The following is a 20,666-nucleotide window of genomic DNA, read 5'->3' as shown; positions in this document are numbered from 1 at the left end:
ATTAAGTGTAAAGCTCCTTGAGAACAGGGATTTGCTTGTTTTGTCCTCTGTTCTTTCCCCAGCAAGAACAAAGCAAGGCACACAGTAAATGTTCGCTGAGTGCATGCATGAACCTGTCCTCCTGGACAGCACTTACTTTTCAGAGAAGAGCAGGCATTTCTGAGCATGTAGTTTCCCTTTTACATGCAGCTCCCAGTCCTAGGCCAGAAGGAAAGAAAAATGACCGAAGGAGAACTGAGCCCCCGGGAAGGCAGTGGACGAGTACAGGCTTCCTCCTAAGGGCAGGGAGAGCAGAGTGCCCAGATGCTGGACCAGCCCTGCTGATGCCTCTCCCTCCCCTGTTCCCCTCCCACCCAGGCTCCTCCCCCGTTCCTGCCTCCCTAACCAGCCGTCATCATCATCATCATCATCATCATCATCGGCCTCCACCTGCACATCCCATGCCTATCTTGGACAGGAGCCCAGATTCACAAGTCCGATTTCCTCTTCCCCTCTCAGGGGGCCCCTGGTCCCACCACACCTCCGATGTACTTCCAATATGAGAATCTGGCAGGTGGACTCCCAGGGAGTTGCAAAGCCTTAGAAAAGGCTTATGAGAGACAAAATCCTCCATCACCTCCCACGTTAGCCGGCCCCCTCCTGAGACAGGAGGTGAGAGGGTATGGTCCACCCAGGTGACAGGGATGCATTTGCATGACATAACCTAAGCAGGGGTGAGTGACACACTGTGGTGTGTTGCCCGCTAAACAAGGATTACTGTGCTCTGCAGACAAGATGAGAGACAAGAGGCCGTACAGCTCAGTGATAAGAGGCACAGGCTCTGGGAGGGTCAGACCCACGTTCGAATCTCCACTCCACCACTTTCTGGCTATGGGGCACTGGACAAGTCATTTCATCTCTCTGGGCCTCAGTTTTTGCATCTGTAAAATGAGTATAATAATAGTATCTACCTTGGAGAGTTACCGCTGACACAGAGAAAGGGTTTAATATATGCTAACTGCAATTATTATTGCTTTGGAATATTTCACTGCGTCATCAATACATCTTGGGGGAAAATTTATACTACCATGGACTTTTGTTTGCCGGGGCCCAAAGCACTTTACAACCACTGAAAAGGTGTGATAAGGCTCTACCTCCATTTTGCAGATGCAGAAGCTGAGGCCCTTCTATAATAATTTGTCTAGGTCCCACCTGAGAATTACTCCCTTGCCCAACTCAAAATTCTGCTAACACTTTCCCCCTTTTGTACTCAGTACAGTATACGTTCTCAAGGAATGTAGACAAGGAGGCAGAGGCTAAATCCTGAGTCCCTTTTCCATAACCCAAGTGGGGTCACTTGGTCCTCCACTCACCCTCATCTCTCACCTATAACCATGGGTAAGAATCTCTTATTTGCCTTAAAGCAAGGGACTGGCCTTGATACATTTCTGAAATTCCCTCTGGTTCTAATACTTAGGCTTTTCGTCAAGGGTACCGATGGCAAAATTCTGTTACCCAGTCCCCAAATGTCATAGTTCCTGGCCCGTGAGCAGCAAAAGCTGGGTTGTGGTGGCGAGCCCACAAGGCTCCAGCTGTGGCTCCCAGCCGGTCCTGGATGACTCACCTTCAGATCAAACACCTTCTTGTCGCAGATGCTACAGACGTAGGGCAGGTGGAGGGGAGCCACACCGTGAAAGTCATTCAGCTCGTGCGCTTGCAAGGGCTGCACAGACAGCGTCGCCTGCTCCCCCGTGGCCTGCTGCCAGGGTCCTCTGAAACCCTGTTTGCTGTTGTTGAGCCGACCCCCAAAGGAAGGAGGGGTCCTGTCTTGGGTGGGCTCCTCGGGGTCATACAGCTCATAGGGCTGGCTGGGGGCTGGAGGCCACAGGTTGGGGACTGCTCTAAGATCGGGCTTGCTTTGGCCAGAGAATCCATGGGGGCTCTCCCACTGGCTGTTCGGACCCTGCAGCAGCGGACCTACCTCGCCTTTCAAGCCCCCGGCCGGCTCAGCCACAAATCCACCTGCCACCTGCGACCCTTGGGCACTGGGTCCGTAGAAGTCCTTGGGAAAGGCGGCTTGGCCATCTTGCCCTGAGTGGCTGTAGTGCCCTTCATAGGTCACGCCGCCCGAGGTAGAGGCTGAGGCTGGCAGGAAACTGGGCTGACCATCAGTTTCAGAGCCATATGCCTGGCCCGAGTTGGCTTTGCCATACTCGTAGAATCCCGCTGCAGCAGGGGCGGGCCCAGTCTTGCCAATGCCCAAGATGACTGCTGGCTGGGCAGGGGTCTGAGGCATGACCCCGCTGAAAGGGTGCATCACAATGGCATTGGGGGGCTGGCTGGGAAGGCTCACAGAGGGCCCTGGGCCTCGTGTCTGGCCCGGGGGCGAGAAGGCAATTGCATTAGAGGGAAACCGGGCACTGGGCATGGTTGTTGTGTGTTGGGGCACGCCGGTGTGGCCATGGGGGGAGCTGATCATGGACGGATGCCTCAACTGGTTGAAGAGAGGCTGGGACATGGCCACTTTGGAGAGGACTTGGTTCAGGACGGTGGCGGCCGCGGTGTTGTTGGTGACGGCTGTCTGTGCCAGCTTTAGCCGGTGGAGGGTGAGCTGAGCTTGCAGCTGAGCCAGCTGGAGGCTCGCAGGCGAAGGAAGCAGCGGGTTTGGGTTACTGACCGAGAACGGGGTCTTGTCCAGGAGCTTGGCGGCACTGCAGGGAGACAAAGGTCTAGATGCACAGCTGTTTTCCACCCAGGGGGACAACAGGCTGTTTGTCTGCTCATCTGTGGTCGCCCCTCCCATACAAACAAGACCCTCCCACACAGGCCCCACATATAATCGAGTCTGCAAAAACCTATGCTCATACACATCAATTAAACAATTATTTTAAAACTCCACCTACTAGAGAATGGACTTGAGGATATGGGGAGCGGGAAGGGTAAGCTGTGACAAAGCGAGAGAGAGGCATGGACATATATACACTACCAAACATAAGGTAGATAGCTAGTGGGAAGCAGCCGCATAGCACAGGGAGATCAGCTCGGTGCTTTGTGACCTCCTGGAGGGGTGGGATAGGGAGGGTGGGAGGAAGGGAGACGCAAGAGGGAAGGGATATGGGAACAGATGTATATGTATAACTGATTCACTTTGTTATAAAGCAGAAACTAACACACCATCGTAAAGCAATTATACTCCAATAAAGATGTAAAAAAAATTGATACAAAATTTAAAAAAAAATAAAACTCCAACAGAAAAATTCTTATATGGCATAATGTTCAATTTCACTGGTAATCAAAGAGATACAAGTTAAACCATTAAAAACAAATATTTGCCTAGCAAAGTAGCAAATATATATATATATATATACACATATATATACACACACGTATATATAACTATATAGCCAATATATCTCACAGCACTCAGTGCTGGTGAGATAAAGCAGAAAGGATACGATATCAATGATAGTCTAAACTTGTGCGACTTTGTCCAAAGGTAGTCTGGCGACATGCATTCATTACAGCCATACTCTTTGACCCAATAATTCAATTCTATACATCTAGCCTAAGAAAATGAGCTAAAATGCAGACAAAACTTAATACCCAAAGATATTTCGTGATACTACATTATTTAAGAGTCCAACATTGAAAGGTACAAATAACTGATAACACTAGGGAGGGGAGTTTTAAAGTGAGTAAATTATAACACATTTATAGAATGAAATGTTCAGTAACCATTCACTATGGGTGCATACATTTCTATTGTATCATGTAATATTTAAGACATTCAGAAAAGTGTTCCCATCACCAAGCTTAAGACAGAAAACATTCCACCACACTAAGTCCTCCTTGGGTATCTGCTCTCCCCATCCTCATCCCACACTCATCCTTGCCAGTGATAGGCTCCGTTTTGAATTTGGTAAGGTCATCGTTTACAAAGAAAAAAAAAATTAGTGACATGAGAAAAATCCATAGACTCTAATGTTAAATGAAAAAAGTCGTCTTCAAAATTGCACACAGAATGAATTGTGTGTGTATATTTGTGCCAAACACATTTTCATCCTTGTCCTCATTTCACATCCAAAAGCAACAAGAATCATGTGCCCTTCAGTTCACTCTCAAACCCAACTAGCATAGGAAACAATCAAAAAATTACAAGTGAAGAATCTGAATTTGAGATCATAGGCAGTGGTGGGCTCTCACAGAACCTTATTGCGGGGGTGTTCTGTCTGACACGTGCCTTTCACGTGACCCCTGTTGGTTGGTTACGGTGTTTTCTAGACCAAAAATCAGGACCCGTGGACTGGAAAGGGAACAGACTTTCCCAGAAAATCTGGGACACGTGGTTACCATTGTCAGGGCTCTTTTGTAAGACCCTATATTTCCTGGTCTTAAAGTCCCCTTCCGAGGAGTGGGTGCAATCAGGAAATGTGTTCGGGATGTTGATAAACTGGAATTCTCAGGACATTTTAACGGGAAGAATGGGACCGTGCAATTGAGATTGGGATTGCCACGGACAGCCCAGGCTGCACGTTCAGCATGTCTACAGCAGTGTGGGATAGAAACTGCAAAGCTGGGACACTTTTGACAAGGTGTCCACTGTCACATGCTCTGTACCGTACAAGTCTGATGATAATGAAACAAAGGAGAAGGGCCAGAGGTAGGGACAGGCGAGGGAAGAAAGGGAGGTGTGTGGCACGTCACTCCCCTCCCACTTTGGGGTGGCGCTTTACATTGGTCCGAGAGAATGAGGGGAGGCAGGTGGGGGAGGCAGGTGAGTGGGAGAGATCCTCACATTTACCGCGACACTGTGTGGCCAGTGCTTTGCCTGTGTTATCTCATGGGATCTCGCCATTAGTCCTATGGGCTATGGGTAACCTCACCCCAGTTTTGCAGGGCAAGAACCTAAAGCTCAGAGAGATTAGGTGATCTACTTAACGAATACCCATTGTTGGTGAGTACAGACCAGGGAGTCAAACCCCAGCCAGGCTTTGCAAAGAAGAGAAGGGGCGCAAGTGGTTAAGTACACAGCTCCTCAGCCCTCTTTGAGGACTTCCTCATGGGCTGCTTCACTGTTTTGCCTGAAGTGAGTTCTCAGAACATTAGGCACACCCACATTCAAATTCAAGTACAAAACACATTTCGCAGCCAGACAAAAACGACTTTGTCTTACTCTTTCTCATTCTATGAGAGATCAAGAATTTGCTGTAAGTCATTAAAGAGACAGGACCTTCACCCAGCCAGCAGCCCTGCTGTGCTCCAAGGACAGAACAGGCTGGCTGCATTTTAAGATACTGGGGGGTTGGTTAAAGGTGGTGACCGACCTTTTCTCCTCTGGGTAGTTGTGCTGGTTGCAGCCAAGCTTTGGTGGCCCCAGTGTGGCCCGGGCACAAATCATGGCAGCAGCAGAGTTGCGGAAGTGCTAACGGTCCACGTAGGCAAGAATATGAAAGAAAAAGGACGGTCTAGAGTCTGGTGATAGATTTCTACTTGTGTAGTATTAAGTAGCTGAGCTTTGGAGAAGCAATTAAGCTTAACTCAAAACCCTGCCCACACAGGGCCAACCCTTCCTACCAGGGCTGTCCTGCAACGCAGCCTGTCCTTGCTAACAAGGCAATAATGAGGTGCCAACTTGGTTTCCATGAGAGAGTAAGACAAGGTTGGTTCTGTTTTTCCCAGAGAAGTCAACTGCATTTTCTAAAACTGTGCTCTGGGCTGGAGGGAGCTCTTACTGGAGATTCCCCTTTGCCTCTGAAAGGACACGCAAGGAAGAGCTGTCTTTCCAACTAGAAGAGCCAACCTCGCTGGGTATCTGTAGGTCAGCCACGGGAAACAAGTGCTTTTCTGAGGACAGTCCAGGTTACAGAAGTTTACTCATTCACATGCAGCATGAATTAAGAAGACTGGCTAGATTTTCTTCCCAACTTCCGCTTTGCCTAGCAAATTCCTATTGTCCCTAACTTGAATCAACCTTGGATGGAAGTGATTTCACATGAATCATCAGAGCTAGATAACTTTTTGAACCAAACACCCTTAGATAAAAAAGAAAAGACACTTTATCCTACTTTTAAAAAGCCTTAAAATTCTTAGCCTATCAGCATTAATAACTTAAAATTCAGGTGCATATAACAATTATACTTCTGAGCCAAAAATTGGGGCATGTGGTCTGACACCCTAAAGGATAGAACAGAGGTCACCCTCCTGTCTTCCTTGGTTTTTCACTGTCACATCACTGCCTTATATTGAAAATAACTGCTTATGTGCCTCTCTCCCTCCACTAAACATAAGCTCCAGCAGGGCAGGGAGCATGTCTCGGAGATTCTCGCATTTTCCGGGCACACTGCCTCGTACTTGGTGGGTACTTGGTAACCGCCACGAACAGAATGAAGAAGGAAGATAATGGATGCGTTACAGGAAGGAGAATCTAAATATATGCAGAAAGCAAATGGATTTCGCTGTTGTATACAGCTTAAACTTCACTCACGTACAGAGTCACTGGCCTAGAGAGCTGTCTACAATTCCCCATTCCAAAGCAAGAGTTCCAATACTCTCACTCCCTGTCCAAATCTAGATTTTGAAACCAAATGGATAATCCCTGTGGTAGGCTGAATAATGAACACCCCCCCCCAAAATATCTCTACATCCTAATCCCCCAGAACCTGTGAATCTTACCTAAAATGGTAAACAGGACTGTACAGATGTGATTAAATTAAGGATCTTGAGATGGAGAGATTATCCTGGATTATCTGAGTTGACCCAATGTAATCACAAGAGTCCTTATAAAATAGAGGCAGCAGGATCAGAGTCAGAGAGAGAAGATATAAGGATGGAAGCAGAGTCAGAGAGGAAAAAAGATGCTATGCTGCTGGCTTGGAAGACAGGGGGAGGGGCCATGAGCCAAGGAAATGCAAGTGGTCTCTAGAAACTGGAAAAGACAAGGAAACAAAATTTCCCCTAGAGCCTCCAGAAGGAACCAGCCTTGCTGACACCTTGACTTTGACCCCGTGAGACTGATTTTGGATTTCTGATCCCCAGAACTGTGAGAAATTTAAATTTTAAATTTAACTGTAAATTACTAAATTTGTGGTAACATGTTACAGAAGCAATAGGAAACTAATAAGAAAGAAAATTAGATGCAAAAGAGGCTTCCACTCAGAGAGGCAGCAGTGGGTGTTGGGACATTGGCTGGATCTTTCTGGTATGAACTCTTGCCCCCAGAGATCCTGGGGAGCACAGACCATCTGACCTGGGGACTTAGCCAAGAGCCAGAAAAACCCAAAGGTCTCTTCCTTTTCCGAGTCACATTTCTCTAAGCAGCTGGAGCAATGGCACCCTGGGAGAATTACAGACCCTTAGCAATCAAGTCATCCACCCCTCTCATTAACAAAGGTGACTTGCCCAAAGGCACACAGTTGGGTGGCAGTAAACCTCAATGAAAACCCAGAGCTTTCAAACCAGCTTCTAGTGCCTGACAGAATAGCCTTGCCTCCAAAAGCCTTAAGTTCCAGAACTATCTATTTCATCACCAAATTATCATCTCCACCCATACTTCCCTGTGGTCCTCCCCTCTGTTCAGTGAGATGCTGACTACCTTCCATACGCAAGGCACTTGCTGAGCACTGGGGAGATACAGACCCTTTCTGGAACCCCTGTCAGCTCCAGAAGTGAGAGCAGGGATGCCCCCTTGTCTGGGGAACAGGTGGGAGGCAGGGTTCTATGCACCTGCCACATCCTCTCTTCTTCTAGGTCTTGTGCAGCAGCTCTGTTTGCAGTCATATGGTCAAACCTCATCTCTGGGCAGGAGGGAGTGCAGCCCAGTCAGGCACATGACCTGGGCATCCGGCACAGAGCTAGAATACCTACCACACAACCCCACAGAGGGCTGGTCCACATTTGCAGAAGAAACAGCACAGCCACTCTGATTCATCCAGGCCTCCACGAGGCTCACTTCCCCCAGGGCTGAGGTTTCTTTTCCTTTCCTGAGCCGTTAATTGTAACAAAGAATTCACAGTGCAAAAACAAAAAAAGAATTCACAGTGCATAATTCCATTAAAAACTTTGGTTCCCTGCTCACTTAGAAAGTTGGGTTTTTTGTTTGTTTTTTGGTTTTGTTTTTCAATTAAAGCAGAACTTCTCTCAAGAGTTTTAGAAATAAAATACAACATAAAGGAGAACGAGTTGCCTTTATAATACTGGGAGATTTAGGAGCTCCAGATGAAAACTGTTTCTAATGGTTTAATCCCGTAGTGTCAAATGGATGTGTGACATATTGCACCCCCTGGGACAGCCAACATCTGTCTCTAACCCTCACTCTTTGTCCCAAAGCTCTTTCACATTTTATTCTGAGTCCCCAGCAGGATGTCATGATGGATTAGTATTTGGGCACAAGAAGTGAGGCACTTCTTCAGTTAGAGTTGGGGTGCTGGAAATTCAGCAAGATTTTTGTGACATAATCCATCCTGTTCCGAAAGGAAGGGAGGGTACCCATGACACAGACAGGGGCCGCGGGGCCTCTGCTCTGAAACAGACTCCAGCAAAGGGGCCAACGGGGCTTCACGAGTTTGATTCAGCCCACAGGGACTGAGCATCTATTATGTGCCAGGCAAACGTGCTAGAGATGGAAAAAGAGAAATCTTCCCGAAACCACAGGGGAGACAGTTCAACACAGAGAGGATAAATGTTCTGAGGTAAGCACAAAACAGTAAGGTACACGAGGAAGTGGTTCAAGCCTCAGACATTTCAGAGAAATGTAACAAGTGAAAGAAAAGGCCAACTCAAGGGCCTTCCCTGAACTCTGAACAAAAACTTACAAACATTCTGGGTTTATTAATCAACCTACAGATGCAAAGATGCATCAGCTGTTGGTGAAAGGCAGCTATAGGGTGAGTTGTGGTCAGAGACCGAGCTTCCATCTGCCTGTTACTGGTTGTATGATGAGGGAAAGTCGCTTAATTTTTCCAACCCTCAGAATTTTCTCATCCGTACAAGAAGAATAGTAATGTCCACCCAATGTGACCCAGTCCTGGACAGTCAGAGCCCCTGGCCACAGTGACTGGCTCAGGAATGGACACTCCTGGATACTGCTGGAGCTGTCAAGAGAGAGACACTTGTCTTCTTGTCAGGCCATGGCCAGGTTGCTAAACTGGCAGAATTTAAGCCACCACTTAAGGATGCCTGAGAATAAAGCCCACCCAAAGACACTGGCCTGGAGACAGGGGCACAGGCCACTCCTGAATATCTGCATAGGGATGCCTCATGCCGGCTTCCCCTGGATCTGCTTGGACTTTTCTTTCCATGAACCAATGCATTTCCTTTATGTGCTTAATAAAAATAACAATGTAAAAAGAAAGCCAACCTACTTGAACCACCTGCATGGAATTCAGACGGTTCCCTCCATGGTCTCACATTGACTCAAGAGATCCCTGTCACGCCCCAGCTCCTTCTGCAGAGCAGAATGACCATACGGACCCAGCGGCTGGAGGTGAGGGGTTACTCAGGTTACTCTGCTCGGGCAGGCACTTTGGTGTATCTGCTGACCAGAGAGACCTGCTTCCTGGAGGTTCGGGAAACAGAACGCTCCTCCATCCTTGGTGGACCAAGAGCCCCGCACCGTGGTCACAAGACCACGTATGAATAGGGTGCCAGGGGAGAGGCCCCGCAAGGGTGTAGGCTGCACAACTTTCTACAGGTTTGGAGATCTGGCTCTGGCCACACAGGTGCTCCTGTGCGAGGGGACATAATGCCTCGGCCCTCACCTAGGAGCAGTTTCTAAGCCACGCCTTTCATTCCTCAGCACCTAACAAGCCATTTTTTTGTTGTACTAAGAACTGGCTTTATTATGCAAGGCATTCATTTATCCCCCATGAGGAAAAGCTCTTTATTACAGACATGATGGTTCTCTGGTCTTCTTTCACTTGGAGGAGAGGTAAGTGTACATATTGAGCTGTGGGCTGCCCTGTACGAACCAGGGTGGGAAATCAGGCATCCTGGGTTCCAGTCGTAACTCAGCGCTTGTCAACTGAGTCACAGTGGACAACAGACCTTACCTCTCTGAGCCTCAGTGTCCTCATCTATTAAAAGAGAAGTCACAGTCCTTCCTCATTTACATTATGAGGGTTGATGCGGGATTCACTAAGGAGTTGTCAGAACGCTCTGGAAACTGTGCTGTACAGACGTAAGGATGTGGCATTGGCCGAAGATTACTGGAAAGAGAACATCTTCTGTGTGATCACAGCACACTCTTCCCTTTCAGAAAGCATTCCTCTACAGAGGAAGTGATATTTGTCACTCACGTCCTTGGAGATAATCTCATTGCCACTAGGATTCAGAGTAGAAAGAGGTAAAATCGATTCAGCCATATTAATGGAATACCAAGCATACCGATGTGATTGAGCTCTGCATCACACATGGGGGGCGGGGATGGGAAGAGGCATTGCCCAGAGGCTACGGGCACAGGTTTCAGAATTTGTTATCAACCTGGGTATGAATTCTAGTTTGCCACGTATCAGCTGGTGACTGTGGGCAAATACTTATTCTCTCTCAGCCTCAGTCCTCATTATTTTTATTTATTTATTTGCGGTATGCGGGCCTCTCACGTTGCGGAGCACGGGCTCCGGACGCGCAGGCTCAGCAGCCATGGCTCACGGGCCCAGCTGCTCTGTGGCATGTGGGATCCTCCCGGACCGGGGCGCAAACCCGTGTCCCCTGCATCGGCAGGCGGACTCTCAACCACTGCGCCACCAGGGAAGCCCAGTCCTCATTATTAAAGCAAAGATGGTTATATCTGAGCTATAACCTAAGCTATAGGTTTGTTCTGAGAGTTAAATGACAGGGTAGGCATAAGCTGTTCCACACAGCTCCTACACACAGTAAGCAGTCGCTAAAGCAATGCAGCAGCGAGCTGCACTACCACTAGACTTCTTACCACGATCATTACCATTACTATTACTATCATCACCGCTATCGTAGTCATCATCAGGGCAAAGGGCAGGTGAGCTCTGCCAAGGCAGAGAGACGAATCTTCCTTAGAGACAGATAGAGATGGATGACAGAGAACACAAAGAGATGTAAACACAGAGAGAAAGGAAGTAAAAAGAAATAAGAGTGAACATGTGCTGGGAGAGGAGAGAGCAGGAGTGGGGACTGGCACTTGGGGGGACACAGAGCGTTACCACAGCTGCTTGGTGAACTGGATAGGGAGTCAACAGTAGATCTGAAGGCCATGCAATAACACAAGGACGCAGCTGAAGTTCAGTGGTATGAATGTGTGTGGACTCAGCAAGCTCTTCCCTGGTAACGTTTGGCCATCCAGAAGCAGAAGCCAAGAACCGCAGCTCAGAGCATGGTGGCACCTGCCCCAACGGGACCGGTCACATTTTCAGTAAGCACCATGACTTCCAAGATAAACAATCAGGAATTTAAATTCACTTCCAGTTCAACACAGTCCCAATGAATATGCCATTTCTTCTCACATGGTAAGATACAAAATACCATCCGGATGAGAGAGCTCATGACCAGGCAAGAGAATGTTTTCCAGGTTTGTTCACACTTTACGGAGCAACCAAATCAAATCAAGTGCAATGGTCAGGGTCAGGGTCAGGCCTTTGCTGGGTCCCGCCCTTCCATTGCCTCCTGGGAGCTGAACCTCAAATCATAAATTCTCAGCTCTCTGTAACACTCTTAGAAGCTAGGTCAGGATATGAACCACAGGGAACATCCCTAAGTGTCAGGTTACAAAGAGGACAATGATGATACCACAGTAATCTTGGGGCTGAAGTTTAAACTGTAGCTAATGATCACAAATGTTAAGAGCAAGAAGAGATCTCAGAGACTATTTAGTTTAACACACTCATTCTACAGAGGAAAAAAGGGAAGCCCAAAGAAGTTGCCATAATATGTGAATCAACCCAATCACACAGCTAGATAGAGGAGAGCTGGGACTGGAAGCCAGTCCTCATCCTCGTTCCTCGGGGCTCATGCAGCCACTAGGGTGTACCGTCCCCATCAGCATGCAACAGGTGAGTCTTCTTTGTGGGAGAAGGGTGAGATCACGCACTTTTTTGACAGTGCTGTCTTCCTGGTAACAAGAGAGCTCCTGGATTATCACTTGAGAGGCCTCTGTGACTAGTTTTGAGATGGCTGGGTTCATGCTGGCATTATCCCATGTTTGGGTTTTAGCCTGACATTATCATATGATGATTCATATCACCATGACACCTCTTGGAATGATTCATAACAGCAATGATAATCCTATCATCTCTCTTTTGTTTCATATTTTTTAGTTGGAGTGTTAGTGTTTTCACCTCATCATTTCACCTCATTTCACCTCTAGGACAACCATATGGGTAGGTAAATCAAATATGACCATTTCCAGTTCATATTAAGAAGACTGAGTGAGACCAAGAAAGGTCAGATGAATCACCAAAGGGCATCCAGGGACTAGGCTGGGACTTGAATGAGGGTCGCTTTACCGTTAAGGCCAGTTTTCTATCCTCGGTTTCCACATTCATTAAAGGGAGCTTCTAAAACCACATTCCTGTACCTACTTCCTTGGGTGCAGTTTTTTGTTTGGGGGGGAGTTGTTTGTTTAAAGGTACTAAATATAAAGCTATTTCCTTTACTTTGTGTTTTTTCTCCCAATTTATCATTTTCCAGCTTTATGAGTATATAATTAACATATAACATTGTATAAGTTTAAGGTACACATGTAATGATTTGATACATGTATATACTGCAAAATGATCACCACAGTAAGTTTAGTTAACACATTTAGGATGTGATGTTAAATAACATATTTGATATCAGATCACCAGCCTTTTGGTCCATTGCACTCTGTACCACTTTAATCAGTCAGAATAAGATTCTAGGAACCTGGGGGACGTGCAGTCACAAAGGGGCAGCTAGTGATTTTATAACTGACAAGAGAGGGCCTGCCTTTCCTGCCGGAGTTATTAGAAGTGCTCAAAATGTGCAAAAGAGACCTGATAATGCAACAACTGCAGAGAAAAGAATACACATCCAGCTAGTGTCATAACAGGAAAAGACTTAAAGCAGGGAGAATTAATGTCAACTTAAGCACCAAGAGCCAGATACTAGCTTTGTTTTTTCTTTTCCTTCCTTCTGTACCAATTTTCTTTCTTTAAAATATCCTTTATTGGGCTTCCCTGGTGGCGCAGTGGTTGAGAGTCTGCCTGCCAATGCAGGGGACACGGGTTCATGCCCCGGTCCGGGAAGATCCCACATGCCGCGGAGTGGCTGGGCCCGTGAGCCATGGCCGCTGAGCCTGAGCATCCGGAGCCTGTGCTCCGCAACGGGAGAGGCCACAAGAGTGAGAGGCCCGCGTACCACACACACACACACAAAACCTTTATTTTATAAAACGATATATTGTAGGTGGTAATTTATTTTTCATATTCATATTTGTTTTGTTTTGAATTATAAAACTACAAAAACCTAAAGAATATAACAAATACTTACTAATTAATTGCTCATCACTCCAAATTAACAAATGCTACCATTATGGGCATTTTGGACCGAGATGTTTTTTATCAAAAAAATAAAATTATACAGATAAAGCTGACATCCCCTTTGAGACACTGCCTAATTCCACCTTCATCTCACCAATAACATCTATATATGTGTGTATATCTATTTATATATCTGTCAGTTTACCCATCTATATATAGAAAAATTATAAAAGTAAGAGACTTTTTCTGTACCTGCATGAGCTCATAAAACAGCATGTAAGACTGGTTTCAACATTTCCCTTAAAGAGACAAATGCATATTCTTCCAAGTTTCTTTTCACACACTGAAGATTGAAAGCAGTGTGGTGGAGTGAAGAAATTGGTGAGCTAGAACTCAGAAGACGCAGGCCAGGTCCCAGAGCCACCATTTACTCCCAGTGGGATTACATGTCAGTCAACTTCCCTTTTTGTGTAACATGAGGAAAGCTGGATGAAAGGATCTCCAAGGCCTCTTCCACCTTTGAAATCTGATGACTCTAAGGTTTAACTTCCTCATCTGTCAAACGGACATAATAATGTCCACCCTGCTAGCTGTTACAAAGATCAAACATGATGTACAGATGTTCTGCAAAGCACAGTGATGATAATAATAGCAGTTGAATTATACTGAATTATTATTATTATTATTACTCACAAATTGAGCTATTTTTAAGCTCCTGGGAATGCTTTTAAAGAAACTATTGTTATACTATAATTGTTATATATATCTTGGTTCAGATAGACGTGCTGCAGTCCAGCCAGCATGAAATAATTTAATTTCTTCTAACCCTCCTTTCTTGGGCAGGCAGTTCTACACAAGGAGAGGCTCTCAACTCTGTCCATGAAGACTAAGTGAATGAAGTACCGAAAGTGCCTCGCCATAAGACGCTGTCCTCTGCGAAGCATACCACAGACAGAACCAGCTTTCACAGTAAAATGCAGCTCAGAGCCATTCGAGACTGGAGTTGGTTTGCCTGAGACACAATTCTTCAGGAAATGCACGCAGAATTTCACGCATTTTGTGCAGGCTGAAATCAAGGGGGGTGATTTCACTTCCAGGGGTTAGGAGAGATCTTTCTGTTTTCTCAGTGATATAAGATACAGTGACCTCTCAACCCACAAACTTTTCTAGGGAACATCAGGGTCTTTTGAGATGGAAAAAGAAGCTCTTTTTTTTTTTTTTAAGAAGCTGTTTGAAATGTATATTTAAGGGAATTCCCTGGCGGTCCAGTGTATAGGACTTGGTGCTTTCACTGCAGCACTTTCACTGCTGTGGTTCAAGTGCAATCCCTGATTGGGAACTAAGACCCTGCAAGCCGTGGACGTGGCCAAAAAAAAAGTTGAAATGTATATTTTAAAACTGCTATATAAGCTCTCTATGAAGCCAAATGTTAATGCTTATAGAAGCAAATGAAATATTTCGGGGTTTATAGGCCACTACAGCCCCAGGGAAGAACAATGGGCACACGAACACCGTTGCAATATACTGCTCCCTCCAGCTGGACAACCTCCCCACTACTCCCCCTCACCTGGGTAACTACCATCCTTCAACATGCAGCTTAGATGGCACCTCCTCCAGGCAGCCTCCTCTGACTCCTGCCCCCATCCAGCGTGTGCTCGTGCCCCTTCAGTGAGCCCCCCATAAGGCCCCGCTGTTCTGCTAAGCCTCAGTTACACTCTAACCCCTACCACCCTCGCTACTAATTGTCTACTCCATCACGCATCTGATGTCCTCACACCCAACAGTCATTTTGAAGGCAGAAACTACATGGCCATTTCATGTCACAGTGCCTGGCACACAGTACGTGTGTGGAGCCAATAAACACATCTATACGTGTACACACGTACTCCGTGTGTGTGTGTGCAGAGATAATAGCTGTGTATCACATTCTCAATTTGTTTTCCTAGCTAAATGTGCCATGTGTATGCTGCTAAAAGGCTTTGAAGATGAAGCTCCGTGGAGAATGTAGATTAGACTCCGTCTTTGAACACTGTCAAAATTATGTAAATACCACCACCACATCAAGGATAAAATTCTAAAATATTCAACAAACAGACTTGTTGCCACATTTTTCCTTTTAACTAAATCTGAAAAAAAATGCAATTTCAGTGTGTGATCTGAGGAGATATGTGCCTAATCTACATGATTCTGAAATGAAACACATGTTCCAGGAATGGTCCCTATGTTTTCTAAACTTTATTTTCAGTAGTTTATACCACTGAGATTTTTCTGGTAAATGTACAAGAATGATTATAAAACTCAAGCCAATTTTAAATCAAAATAAAAATTTAGATTAATTTTAAAGAATTTAAATTCTCACTCAATAAAGCTGGTCTTTTCCTAGAGTTACCTGATTATTACCTGGACATATTAATCGATGTGATTTAAGCCAAATACTAGGAGTCCATATGAAACTGAAGAGGCAGTGTGGGGTATGTGGGGAGGAGGCCAGGAGAGACACTACTTTGGTTGTAAGTAGACCCCCTTCTTAGACAGGCTCTGTCACCAATAATCGTACATCTTACTGCAGTCAATTTACCCTGCAGACCTTAGTTTTCTCATCTGTGAAATAGGAGGGTCAGATGAGATAACATTTAAGGTTCCTTTATGCCTTGTGATTTCAGGATGGTGGGTGTTTTCCTAAAGCTGTTATTTATGGACACATGGAAAAGCAAGGATGATCTGGCCGCAGTGTAGAGACAGATTTCAGCCCGAGAGATCTGAGTTTCTAGCCTCTGTTGCTCCTCTAGTCCTGGGTGACTTCAGAGGCACTTAATCTCCACTTAGATCTGTCTGTGAAATAACAAGGTGAAATCAGAACAGTGATTTTCGAGTGTTGAAAATCAGAACATCAGGAAAATCAGGGGCATCAGGAAAGTTTCAAAACACAGATGCTGAGCTCACCCCGGTCTCTATCTTAGGAGGTCTGGGTTGGGACCTGAGAATTTGCATTTCTAACAAGTTCAGGTGATTCTGATGCTGCACTTTGAGAACCACTGAACTAGACGATCTTGAACCAATCTTCCAACTCTAAGAATCTATGGTGAGTTATAAGGAATTTAGTAACAGCTGTATTTTTTAGGAGCCACCTCTATCTACTAGTCATGCAGTACCCCAGGAAGGGGCTTCCTTTTCCATGCAAAGGAAAAATGTGATTATTCTTATACCTACCTTCCTTTAAGAGACTCAGCCGACATGTTCAACAACATTTGGCCTCCTGGAGTCAAAACACTCAAGGTTCACAAACCTCAGGTAATTTTGTTGGTAGACTGATTGGCTCGCTGTCATGTTATCTTTGTTGAATAGGAAGAAAACATACCTCCATTTACACTGAGTTCACTAACACAGAGAACAGAAGAATCAGACTCCAGAGTGTCAAAAGTTCTTTAGTCAAGCAACATCATCATGAGAAAGTCCACCTTCCAACTCACCCTAGGCTTAAAAAAAAAAACAGTCTCTGATAAAATCATCTATATCACTAGATTTCAATGGCACTGCAATTACTACTTGAGGTGTTTTTTAATGTACTGATGCTTGGATCCCATTTCCGGAGATTCCTTTTCACCCTAGGCATTGGAATTTTTAATAGCTACCCGGGATACATATTGTGAAACAAAGTTTGAGATTCACCAATTTCTAAAGGAATAGAATCAATCTGTTCTTCATTACTCTGATCCCCACAAGCCATTTTTGTCACTACAAACAGCATGACCATTTGTCTTAAATTATACTTAAGAATAAACACTGACATTTTTATATGCCCACAAAGGCTCACAAACATGGTGGGCAATCAGTCAATATTTCTTAGCTATACTGAAGCATCTTTCACACGGTTCAAAAAATATTTTTTGTGGCAAGACTGCCCCAGAGTACATATACAGTTTCTGCTGTAGGAAGCCGGGTGAGGTTTCCTGGGGGATGACTGTTGCCTTCTAAATTATAAGCACCTTGAAGACATCATCCACATCCTAAAATCTTTCAGATTCCTGAGTGTCTGTCTGGCTCAGGGCCGGGCAAATTAGAGGCACTGAACAAATACTTATTCAACTCACTTGAATTTACGACTGTCTCTAGGCCTATGGGAACAGAGACCTTAGCAGAATATGCTAAGTGATTCATTGTGGAATATGAGGTATATGTTTTAGTGCGTGTGCTGGGAATGTGCCCTGTTTAATTCTTTTAAATTCCTTAGAGTAAATGAGAATATTATGGTTGGGACTTTTTAAAACACCACATAACTATTTATTTGAGAAAGTAGATGGAAGTTTCTGGTGCCTTAAGAAACATACCTTTATGACTACAGCCAACAAAACACAGGTGCCACCCAAGGCAGAGAATATTCTATGTAGGTGACTGCTGACTTTTGCCTTTGTTTTGCAAAGCGGTGGTCGTATGAAAGTTACTGTGGAGAGGAAACAGAAAGCAGCAACAGAGGGACAGGCCCATCTCGGTTACACGTGCACATGCCCTTGTAGATATTTTCTCAAATCGCCACAAATTAAACCTGTGGTTCGGATCCAAGCAGATTGAGAACTGCCTTGGCTGAGGCAAAAAAGAATGGTTAAAACCCGATGGCTGGCTTTTCACTCAAAACTGCTCTCCAGCCCTTTCCCCTGCTACCCCGCATTGTTAATTAGGGGCAGCCAAGGCTTGACATGTGCACAGTTCTCTATAGTAAAATTGATTATTGTATTACTATGGAAAATAAGGAAGTCATTTCGTTCAAAATATCAAATTCCACAAAATCATACATGGCAGCTGTTAGTGTATGCGTGTGGGGGAGGGGGGAGTGTGTGAAAGTATTAACCTCTCCCCTTCAGTTTTCTGACATCTTGGCAAAAACGTGCAAAAAAGAAAGAAAGGAAAAAAAAGAAAGATTCCAACACATGTAAGTCAGAAACCAATGGCAAAGCTACAGATGGATTTTTTTAAGGTTAAAAAAATTCCCATGATGTAAGATACATCATACACACCATTTTACGAGAGTGTGGATTTACTTTGACACGCTTGCAAGCAGAGAACCAGTATTCCTCTCCCAAATGTGTCAAAGCGACTTCTAATTGCATCAGATAAAGAAACGAGGTGAGTCACATTTGGTTGTGCTTGAGCCTGCTAACAGATCATCACATCCATGTCCAAATATGCCCCCTGAACCTCATGACAGAAGCTTATATACTTGCTTGTTTGCTTGCTTAGGGACTATTAAAATAGTTGTGTTTTGAAATGTAATTTACTTAAAGATACCTAAAGTTGCTGAAATGCATATCACGGCTCCTTCAGAGGTGCTCAGAAGCAACTTTCATGCATTCTTTTCTGGCAAAATATTCCTGCTCATGAATCCTAACACAGCACTCCCCTTCGGTTCATGAGTCTGACTCTACACTCAACAGATACGAGACATTTCAAATGCCTTAAGGTTCATTTTCCATCATAGACAAATTCCAGCAATTAACACAAAACACCTCAACCTTAGGAAACCCCCATTATTCATAAGATTTCAGAATTTCGAAAATGTCCCCTTACATTCCCTTCGATCTGGTGATAATGCGATCTGGTGTTAATGCGATCTGTTTTCCCGCAGCCATGCGACTTTTCTTTATAAAAGAGTTTAGAAACCAGAATTTTAAAAAAGCATCTACACTTCCTTCATATTGGGATCGCTGATTTCACTGGGGTCATGAGGAGCTGTTTTAGGTCACATGTTACCCTGCTGTTGTGAATCATTTATTACAGCTTTTTTAAACGGGGGGGTGGGGATACAGACAAATAGCATACTCATGCACAAATGCTTAGCACCAAGAACACGGTCAGAAGTGCTGCCCGGACTAAAGAATTAAACAAAACAAAACAAAAAACAAAAAACCCCACCAAACCCTTGATTTCCTGCTTGGGCCGGGGAAAGGTAGGATGACGTCATGCAACCTTACCTTTTCGAAAAAGAGCAGGGTTCCTGGCATGGAGCGCTCACCTGAGGCCACTGAAGCCGGGAATCACTTTGGGTGTCGCGCATGTGCCCCCCTAGAAAATTCCACTGCCATTCTACCAGCTTTCCGCATGCCAGTCATGACAAGCGTCCACTTAGACTCTCCCTCCCGAGTCTCAGAGGAAGGGGAATATGAACGAGGGAGCCGGCGAAAGAGAAAGAGCGGTCCCAGGCACCACGCACCCGGCTGGAAGGGCAGTCACATGCCACCAGGAGCCATTCCTGCTGCATTACACATGCTGAGTGTAAATGGCAAACAATATCAGTCGATGTTTATGCCACATGTTCTCAGCCTCTTCACATATCAACACCCAGGCCAGCTCTATGCAGACAGGACTCCTGAGACCGCTTCTGAAGGAGGGAGTCTGGTGCTAACCATGAGTCCATCTTTAATAAAACCCCAAAGCCTTCAGTCCTGGTTTACTTTCCTATTTTTTGTGGGAGGTGGTGATGATGGTGGTTTGTCTGTTTGTTTGTTTACTTGCTTGTTTTTGACTCTGGGTTTTCACGTGTGACGATTTAGTCCTGAAGGTCCCCAAAAGGACCCCATAAGGACCCTTAGCGATGTAGCCACCTCAGACAGCACGGTCACACTGACTCCTAACCCGCAAAACTCCTGAACAGCCGGCCCCTCTTTTTTATATTTTTCTGGAGCAGGAAGAGATGGGGTGAGGTGACCCACCGTTTCACCTTCCCAAGTAGTAACTGCAACACTTTGCAGCAGGAAAAACCAGCTGTCTTCTGCTCTAAGCAGGGGCCCTTAACTGGGGGAGAATTTCCCCCATATGCTGCAGATGTTTTGTTTCAGAATTGGGGGCGCTACTGGTGTCTCCTGGGCAGAGGTCAGTGGTGCTGCTAAAATCCTAAACGCTCAGGACAGACCCATAAGCAAGGATTACCAGCCCAAGATGTCAATAGTGCTGCAGCTGAGAAAATATCCTACAGCTAAGTACTTCTAAAAGCCTTGCAAAAAGTATGACACCAAGGGAAAAAAAAAAAAAGGCAGGAAGAAGGAAAGAAAGAAAGCAAGGAAGAGAAGAAAACAAAGCCAAGAAGCCCCTCTCTGTGAGGCACTGACTGAAGGTCATGGGTCCCGTGATGGGCTTGGCCTGACTTAACAGTTTAATTACTTAGGAACTTGATCACTTTTCTCTCCCGGAGCCATCATTCTCCTGCCACTTTTCTTCCTCTTCTCTTTC

At 45.3% G+C, this 20,666-nt stretch overlaps 1 protein-coding gene across 2 annotated transcripts in view; it reads right to left on the bottom strand.

The window, feature by feature from the left end:
• Positions 1-20,666, bottom strand: part of RBM20 (RNA binding motif protein 20) — a 209,245-nt gene that overhangs the window by 60,709 nt on the left and 127,870 nt on the right. For both annotated transcript variants that reach the window (XM_079706491.1, XM_079706492.1), the window contains exons 2-3: positions 1,604-2,690; positions 137-198 (exon numbers count right to left, since the gene is read on the bottom strand). In XM_079706491.1, coding sequence (XP_079562617.1) covers positions 137-198; positions 1,604-2,690 — 1,149 coding nt within the window. The remainder of the gene's footprint in view (positions 1-136; positions 199-1,603; positions 2,691-20,666) is intronic.

This window comes from Hyperoodon ampullatus (genome assembly GCF_949752795.1).
Source record: "Hyperoodon ampullatus genome assembly, chromosome: 1".
NCBI classification, from domain to species: Eukaryota; Metazoa; Chordata; class Mammalia; order Artiodactyla; family Ziphiidae; genus Hyperoodon; species Hyperoodon ampullatus.
Note: the sequence above shows the minus strand (reverse complement) of the source record. Positions and strands in the feature narration are given on the sequence as shown.